The sequence below is a fragment of the Dendrobium catenatum genome, unplaced genomic scaffold (assembly GCF_001605985.2).
Source record: "Dendrobium catenatum unplaced genomic scaffold, ASM160598v2 fragScaff_scaffold_974, whole genome shotgun sequence".
NCBI classification, from domain to species: Eukaryota; Viridiplantae; Streptophyta; class Magnoliopsida; order Asparagales; family Orchidaceae; genus Dendrobium; species Dendrobium catenatum.
The window spans coordinates 1,744,700-1,754,310 of record NW_021319436.1 but is presented as its reverse complement, the minus strand read 5'-3'; the positions used below and the strand labels follow the sequence as shown (position 1 = coordinate 1,754,310).

The 9,611-nt window shown below is 37.5% G+C and overlaps 1 protein-coding gene across 1 annotated transcript in view; it reads right to left on the bottom strand.

Moving 5' to 3' along the window:
• Positions 1–7,837, bottom strand: part of LOC110101937 (rho GTPase-activating protein 5) — a 17,665-nt gene extending 9,828 nt beyond the window's left edge. The window contains exon 1 of the mRNA XM_020830047.2: positions 7,106–7,837. Coding sequence (XP_020685706.1) covers positions 7,106–7,506 — 401 coding nt within the window. The 5' untranslated portion in view covers positions 7,507–7,837. The remainder of the gene's footprint in view (positions 1–7,105) is intronic.
• Between the last annotated feature and the right edge of the window lie 1,774 nt (positions 7,838–9,611).

The following is a 9,611-nucleotide window of genomic DNA, read 5'->3' as shown; positions in this document are numbered from 1 at the left end:
CCACAAGTAAAAAAAAATATTAATATGATCATTTTTTGGTCAAAAATGATTTTACGAGTCAATCCAAATCCAACTCATTTATATATATTTATATTTTAAATAAATCAATATTAATAATTTTTTTAATATAATTTAGGTCAATGTTGAAAAATGTATGAGAGCAATTTCTATTAGTGGTCTTGAAATATAGCAATTCTTTAGAAGTTCAAAGTTCAAGGTAAAGCTCCGTTTGGGACGGTTTTATTACTATTTCTTAAATCAAATTTTTAGTAAAAATTAAAAATTTTGTACTAAAATGCTACTTTAAGAAAAAGTAAAAAAGTCATCCCAAACGAAACGTGTTCTTGGAGACCTTTTCCTTGTGAATTCTCCTCTCTAAAAAACTTCATGTATTAGGATTCGTTTGGGATAGCTTTCGTATTTTTTTCTAAAACAGCTTCCTAGTCAAAATTTTTTGCACTGGAAAATTATTTTAGAAATCAACAAAAAAGTTGTCCTAAACAAAGCCTTAGGCGACTTCAATATACTCCAAGGCAAGCTGATAAGTGACTTGAGGAGGAAAAATTATTCCGTCAGGTTACCTGACTTAGAGCTATATCAGGTAGCCTATAATATGTCGACACGTGCACTTACTCTTTACCGTGCGGCCCGACGACCCGACCCGGAACGGACCCGGGAGTTTTCGTAGCTCGGCATTGCTAGGTATTGGTCGATTTTGCTCGACAAAAATGAAAAATACTATTATGTGAATTGCAATACCGAGTTCAATACTGAGCAATACCAAGCAATACCGAGCAATACGGAGTTCTTTTAGGTATTACTCGGTATTGGTCTTCACATAGCGGTATTTCTCGTTATTGCCAAACGAGAAATACCGAGCAATACGCGAACATAGTAATCCCGGATTCGGTCTGAGTCGGGTCGTCGGGCCGCGCGGTAAAGAGTAAGTTCACGTGGCGACATATTATAGGCTACCTGATGTAGCTCTACGTCAGGTAACCTGACGGCAAAATCAGAGTCAGCATGCTAAACCCCTGCTAAGTATCCACTCTCATATAGACAAGCATGTCAGCAACTTTATCATCTTGTCCTTGATTAAACTAATAATACCAAACATTTTAACAACTATAAATCAAAATGAGCTATAAATGCCAAACAATTTTGAAGGAATCCATGGAAGATGCAAAAGAAAATATCTTATTGAATAAAAGTATTCGCTCTTCTGTTAAATTTTTTTGCAGCCAATCTAACTTTGAAACATTCAATCGTTCAATTAGAGTCGTTCTTAGCCTTGAAAACCCAATTACATCTAACAGCCATATAACATGCAGAAGTTTAACAATGTCCCATACATTACTATAAGATTGATAGAATTTCATCTTTAATGGAGCTAAACCGCATATAAGACTAAGAATTAGATATAGCTTCACAATATGTCACTATGTCAATAACTTATCCACGATCAAAATCACTCACCCAAATAAACAAGATAATAATATGAAACAGCAGAACTTTGCCTGTGGATCTTCTCAGTGGAAAATCAGTTATTGTTGGAGGATTATCTATATAAATTTCATCTTCCACATTATGATGATACCCAAGAACTAATGGTACTGTAGGATGTTATTTTTATGTGGAATTTGATTGTGTTGATTAATCAGATTGTTCCGTTACCTCGGGCCTCAGTTCAAATTATCGTGCTTGTTGGGGGGTGCGGTTTTGCGATTTTTTTTTTTTTTCATATGAAGTTTTGGCATTGTGTACCCGAGCACCCCGTCGCAGTGTATCCGCACACCCCGGCGCTGTGTACCCGAACTCTCTAGCACTGTGTTTCCAAGCACCACAATGTTGTGTGACGCCATAGCATTGTCGGTTGGAATATCGCAGCATCATGATGACAGAGGCTTGAGTGCCGCAGCGCTGCAAGGCGAACTATACAATTTTCTTTCTCATGTTTTCAAAGGGTTGCGTCCCTTAGTGTTATTAACTTGACTTTCTCTTGTGTTTTGAGTGTGAGAAGAATGTAAGAGAGAAAAGAAGCAAGGAGAAAGTGAGAGAGAAAAGAGATATGTACTTATTTATCCCCATTTTCATAGTGAATTTCTTGGTGTGATGTGGCTATGTGGGTTTTTTCCCGATTTTAATTTTTTCCATGTTAAATCCTGATGTTTTTTATTTTACACTACTTTTCTATTTTCTTTATCTGTTTAGTTGTTGCGTTTAACACTGCATCCCCAACATAGAAATCGGTAAAACAATCTATTTTGTAATTGATGAAGAAATTTTAACTGTCTCAAATTGTTCATTAGGAATAACCTTTGTCTCAACATGCTCATTAGAAACTTCAATATGTTTACAATCCACATCACCAACATCCAATTCCAAAAAATTTTGTTTAGTACTTCACAATTTTAGGACCACAAATAGAGCATCAGAACCTTGATCCTTTAGAATGCTGATCAGGATGACCAATAAAAAATTATTTGTTTTGATGGTTTTGCCCCATAAATGTTCAAGTAAGTTTGTCCCACTCATCGTAATATTATGATTTTAGGCAACACAATTTTTCTCAGGACTGCCAAGTATAGTATATTGTCAAGCATCCTCACACTCTTTTAAGTATTTTGCAAATGGTCCGTTATGTTTATCTTAATAATCAGCACCATAATTTGATCGATCCAACAATCTTGATGACTTTATTGTTAGTTTTGTGTGGAATCTTATTGTGTCGATCAATTGGATTATAGTGTCGACTCAAACCTCAATTCTGTCGGTCAAGTTAAAGGAGTAGCTCGCTTGGGGGTTGCAAAGGGGGCAGCTCGACGGTTTGGGGGTGAAAACTCGAAAAAAACAAAATTGATGTTCGTACAGTCGTATAGTGCTACGGTGTCATGTACTAAAGCGTTGCAGCACTGTACACTCGAGTGTTGTGGTGTTGTAGAATGTAGCACAACGGTGCTACAATTTTGACTTAGAGGTAGACAGTGGAGAGTTGCGGCGCCCCTGAGCCAACGTCGCAACGCTGCAAGTCACGTTGAGAGTTTTCTTTCTCGTTTTTCATACTTAACTTGAAGGGTTGTGTACCTTGGTGATATAGAAGTATGTCTCTTTGTTAGTTTTGATCAACGTTTTGAAAACCGGACCGGACCGGCCGGTTCAACCGGTTGAACCGGCACCCGGCCGGCTAGCCGGTTCGGTTTCCCAATGAAACCGGGATAACAAAGGACCGGCGTTGAACCGGTCCGACCGGCGGTTGAACCGTGAACCCGGCGAACCGAAACCGGGAGAGAACCGGGCACTTGAGCTTAAACGCAAATTTCAGCCCTTTGATTGAAATCAGGTGGTATTTGAGGTATTACCGTATTAGTAAAACCTGTAAAACCAACGTGAGTGTAAACCTAGTTTCGTATTCTACCTCCCATAACTCCCGAAGCCCGTCTCCTCAGATTTTCTCCGTTCGTCACTGCAGCTCCTCCTTCGTCGCTGCCAGCCCAGTTAATCGTCGTTGCCGTTCGACGCTGTAGCTGCTCCTTCATTGCTGGCGGCGTGAGTCTTCTTCTCTTCTTCCTGTAATTTTCACATTACCATAAGGGAAGAATCTCGTGATTTCCGCTGCTTGGCTAATGGAAATTTTTATTTTTTTTAAATGCTAAAAATTTCAGCATCAAAGTAATATAATATGCCCTAGTTTTTTACTTAAAAAAACTTCAGCATCAAAGCAATTTGAGAATGAGGAGACCAAAAATTCTACTGCAATCCTTGTTGGGAGTTTCGTTTGATTTTAGATGTTTTTTTTTTATTTTCTTGTTAACCATAGCTAATTCCACTTCACAGTTTGATAAAGGATTCTTAGGCGGCTTGCTCAGAACCGTGAAAGGTACTGTGATCTCCTCATCTCTTTCTTCGTCATCATCTTCCTTCAATTGTTGTGGTGGTTTTTTTTAGATATACGTGCTTATCTTATTTATGTAGTTACTGTATTTCAACTATCAATGGATTTTTCATTAACCTTTCTACTTATTTCATCCTACTTGTACGCCATGTCTACTATCAAACTCAATTAAGAAGTCTATCATTGGCAGTCGTCAAGACTAGTGTCATATGCTAGATGCTGCAGTTTGCTATTTGCTTTTCTTTGTTATTGATGCGTTAGAATATTTGCATTTTTTACAATCTTAGATTAATTATAGCAGTACTTCATCTTTGTCATGCCTAGGTTGTGCATAGTTCCTCTTAAAATGTTTATCTTGATTAGGTGGAGCAAGGTTAGGTTTAGAGTGAATGTATTAGAAGAAATTTTCTCTTTTTTTTTATTTTTAATAATATTATTATTTATTACGTCATCCGGTTCGACCCCGGTCGAACCTTGACCTCTCCTTCAACCGGTTCGTTGTCCGGTCCGGTTTTCAAAATCTTTATATATATATATATTTATGACATGAAAAATATTGAATTACTTTTGTTAATTGAATTTTAGTAGCTTTGGTTTTCTTGGTTGATGGTTGAGTTGTTAAAGTATAGCTTTAGAGCTTCAATCCTTCCATTAGATTTTAGGGTGTCATAGAGTGACATCAGAGCAACGGTTTAAAAGGATTGGAAATGTAAATAGGGCTATAAGAAATGATTTGTATCAATAAGAGAAAGGAGTTTGGGGCTTAGTTCAAAAAAAAAAAATTGTTAGTCTATGATGAGTCTGTGTATAATTTAACTATTTTCTTCTTCGTATAGATAAAGTGTTGTTGCATCATGAATCCCCAAGAGCAAGAGGCACCTGATGGACAGAGTTCCAATCAAGCTGCAACTGTTCAAAGCACTATAGGGGCAATGACATCTGACTTCTATAATGCAATTTGTCGGGCTAGTAGCCAAGCTAATGATTGAGGCTAAGTATAGGATGGCAAGAGTTAAGGGAGACAAGGTTGACAAGCACCTGCATTTATTTTTTGAGATTGAAGCCACCATATTTCCAGGGTGCACTAGAGTATCAGGCAGCTAAGGAATTGCTAATGAGGATTGAAAAGTCATTTAATAGATGCAATATCCAGAAGGCAGGAAGGTTCCGTTAGTTGTATTTCTATTAAATGGAGAAACATAATGTTGGTGGATAGGCTAGCATAAGGAGAGATTCTAGGGTAGACCTAATATAGAGATTTCTTGGGAAGAGTTAGCGCAAACATCTGGAAGTTAGTGTGTGCTGTCATCTGCCAACAATAAATGCAGGGGTCCTTTCTAAGGTTGGTCTAAGAGAGCAAGATGGTGATGCAGTACGAGATAGATTTTAAAGCTCTTGCCAGATATGCTCCCCACCAGTTAGTCAACATCCCTGAAAAAAGTTGTTATCATTTTCTGCAAGGTTTGAGAGACAGTTTGAGGCAACCCCTAATTATGTTTCACATCTGAGATTTCTCTAAGCTTGTGGATAGAGATAGAATGGTGGAAAATGATCTGATGTCCACCTGACATCAGATCAAAGGTTTGGGATGTTAGAGAACTAATGATGGTATTTTTATGGATTTTGGATCAGTGATTGAGAAGTTATGAAACCTTTATTTTGGTTGTTCACAACAGGAAATTGTTTCTATATATTAGAACTTTGGTTATGGTATACTAGGATTTTTAGGGAGCTCATGTCTTGAAAGGTTATGAGAGATGTGGAAGCTAAGCTTGAGACTAAATAGAGGAGATGAAAATTATGTCAGAAAAGAAGAGAAAAAAATGGTGATAAGAGATAACTAAGGACTCACCAAAACCTAGAGGATCAGTCATCAAGCTTCACCAATGAGTAAATAGTCACCAAGCTTTTCTATACGAAATTTGCATACACAAACTAATTTTTTTTCAATGATTCAAAAGTACAAAGCAATGTTATATTTATAGATCTTCCAAGCCTAGATAATTTTGGAAAGCCTTAAAAGACAATAAAATAATATTACATTAATTGATGAGATGTCCTAATACTAAAAGAAAGAAAATAAAAGAAATAAAATTAAATTAAAAGCTTCTAAATACATGAAAATTCAAATTGGCCACAAATGATAAGTAAAGTGGTCTTGAAAGAAATCAATTTATGAAGTTTTTTATCTTTTTTCACTTGTATAGCCCACCTACCGATCAAGGTGCCTTAAATTAAGCTTTTAAATTATTCTATCATGATTTTAAAAGTATTATAATCCATGTACATAAGTTTGCATGATGATTGACCCAAATTCTAATGATGAGTCTTAGTTTGTGAACTTTTCATTGGCCTTTGTCTTGGTAATGCATCATCTAGTCTCCTTGGAATTCACTCCAAAACAAGTAAGAATCACAATAATCTTTCATTTCAGTCCAAAGGAATACTTATACAACTAAATTCTAATGAAGAGACACCCCTTCATTCAAACATAAAATAAGAGGAAAGGGGGAAAGAGAGGGGCCAGAATAGAGGGAAATCTATGAGGCAATCCTGTACGTCGGGGCCAACAGAATGTCTGTCCAAAATCTCTCTCTCTCTCTCTCTCTCTCTCTCTCTCTCTCTCTCTCTCTCTCTCTCTCTATCTATCTATATATATATATATATATATATATCTTGCTGCAGGGTCAGTTCAACATTTTCCTGCGTAAGGAATCAATTGACACTCTTGTAAATCCAAAATCACTAAAGAAATCTTTGAATCTTTACCCTTGGGCTCAATCTGAAACTGTGGTAAGGACCTTACTGTAAGGCTTAGTACTTTTCACCGGCAACACTGAATCAAACAGCACACATTTATTCTTCTTCATTCTATCCAAAAATAAGGCTAGATCCATCACCCTCTAACTCAGACAAGCTCGATCCTGTTTCCGTAAAAATTCTGAATTCGACTTTCAAATTCTATATGAAACGTCAGCGACGCGTCTCCATTGAATCTCAAGAGAATTGCAAGCGTAATACCAGCGACTACAGGCTGGTTGATTTTCTGTAAGGATGACCCAAATCAGATTTTGAAGTCCAGTATTCCACAAGAAAGAACCTCCTCCCGGGTTCCACGCAAACCGAAATCATAGAATAAGTAGGAAAAAAAATGAAACCAAAATAGGCAGTAATTTGTAAGAAAAGACCGTTAATAGAACAACAGTTACGCACCTGGCGCTTGGAACTTTACTGGGGATATCGGGCTGAAACTCCATCGGCAAACCAAGAAACCCATCGAACCTATCGAACGTGACATGGGCGACGTGCTGAACATCAGTCGGCCAGCCGATGTCCATGGAAGCTCCAGCACCTTCTTCTCCGGCACCGAGGCTGCACATCACTAAAGACTTCCGCAGCGCTGCCGCCACAGTCGCCAGTGCGGAGAACTGCTGAACCCGTCCCTCCCTCCCGTCCCTTCCGCTCTCCTCCACCGCCGGCGCGATCAGCGGAGACAAGATGACATGCTTGCCACACTCGCTCTCAACCACTTCGTCCTCTGCCTCCTCGACGGAAGCCCGCTGGGAAAGCGGAGAGGATGAGAGTAAGCCCAGGTGGAACTGGAATCTAGCCATGTGGGGAGCTCAGCTAGCCAAAACAGGGTTAGGGTTTCACATGGCGGGACAAAGAAGCTTAAGGAGATTTCTTGGAGCGGGAATGCAGAGCCGATCAGAGGGGAAGAAGCAGACAAGATAGCGGATTCTGATCAAAGCTTGTGGTCGAAGAGGCATCCAGGAATTGGAAGCTTGATGGAAGACATTATCTCCCCAAACTTGTTTAAATTACCTCTCCAAAGCAACAAAAAAATATATATTCTTGGCGGCAAATGAGAGAAGCTGGCAACTGGCGAGGAAGGGATTCTTCTTCAAAGAAACACTTTCTTCCTTTTTGCATTTGTCTCCCCATCTTTTTATATATATATATCTAGCATACTTTACGAGGATAATTATATAATTTTATAATTATAAAATTCAAAATTCTTGATTTGTTCGAGCAATTTGATTTGCAGCGCTGTGAGCTGCCTTTATACTTATAGAATTGCCTGGTTCTAGAACGGAGTCGGGTCCACCACTGTAACGACCGTTTTTTCCGGTCGAGCTCGGCCGGATTAGACCGAAGATATATTCAGGGATATTTTAAATTTGATTGCTTCAGTTAAAATTTATGTTCTAAAATAATGATAACTTTTTGTTTACTTACTACCAATTTACATATAATTAGAAGCTTATAAGCCTCTTGAAGAATAATTTATTTGTAATTCCAGCCATTTTGAAATCGGGTGTAACTACGCACGTCTGCGTCCGGGTCGGCTTGGTTTTGGCCCGGATCAGCATCAGCAACGGGAGATGGCACATGATGAAGACTTGATGGATTCGGAGGAGGAGGTATCATATAATGTGAGTTAGAATAGATAATGATCCTTCTAATTCTTACATCTTATACTTGTTTTAATATTATTATTGAATCATAGATTAACCTTAAAAAAAACTTATTTGCATTAGTGCCAAGTTTCTAAAATAAATTCAAATATTCAATTCAAAGTATCATTGAGGCTCGTGTCAAAATCAATCAATCAAATCATGTCATTAGATCTACATTTGAGGCATATAGTTCATTTATCTCTCATTATTTACTAGAGGCATGATTGCATAGAAAGTGACTTAAAGGTGATATGGCTTGAGTTTTATCCTTAGATTGACCAAAGGACCAAAATGCACTCAAATGAGGATTATTGTGCTTCAGGCCAAGCCTTAAAGATTATATGGCTCATTTATCAATCTTTGGTAATGTGCTAAAGTATCTGTAAGCATCTACCACTGTACATGCAAAGCCACCTGGTTTGAGTCTAAGATCACTAGATTGGCTACAGGTCTCTAGTACATGAACTTATTAGAAGAAATTCGATCAAATCATCTCATCAAAGGTAGTCAACTTCAGGGCCAATAAGAAGAAACCACTATGCAGTTGGCCAATCCTCTTGTATAGCATAGTAATATTTTAAGAGCGAACTCACATTAACTATAGTGTTAACAAACAATCTTCCTTATTTATATGTAAATGTTGCACTTATTACGTATCTCTATATTAGTAGTATCATTTTCATATATAAAATGCAATGATTTATAAAATGTAGGTCATTCTTTAAAATATGCATCAACTTCTAAAAATCATAAATATCAATATAATTACTTGGTGTAACTCATAAATATCACTGTGAAAATGTCCATAATGATAATATCTATCACATATCCAAAGTTATGTGGTAAAAGTTCACTAAAATAGAAAATATTATTTTTTTTTATCATTTTTTGGAGAGAGAAAAATATATTGCTCAAAATTATTAAAAATAGATGCATAGTTGAGGTCACTTATTACGAGCAAATCAACTTTCACAATATGAATGATGGATGAAAAAGCTTTGGAGAGATTTCTCTCTGTTCTCCTTCTCCTTTCCCACCCAAGCAACGAGAATGAGAGGAGGGGGATGGTGGGTGACATGGATATTTACATTAAAATATATAGAAGTTTATTTTTAGTATCTGGCATCGTGATTCCTAATACCCAGTGCCGCAGCACTCCCTTTGGGAGCCCACAACATCACCCCAGACGCCGTCATGCCAAATTAATTTCCAAAATTCCAGAGAGCTCAATGCTAAGGTGCCGCTTTACCTAACACCAT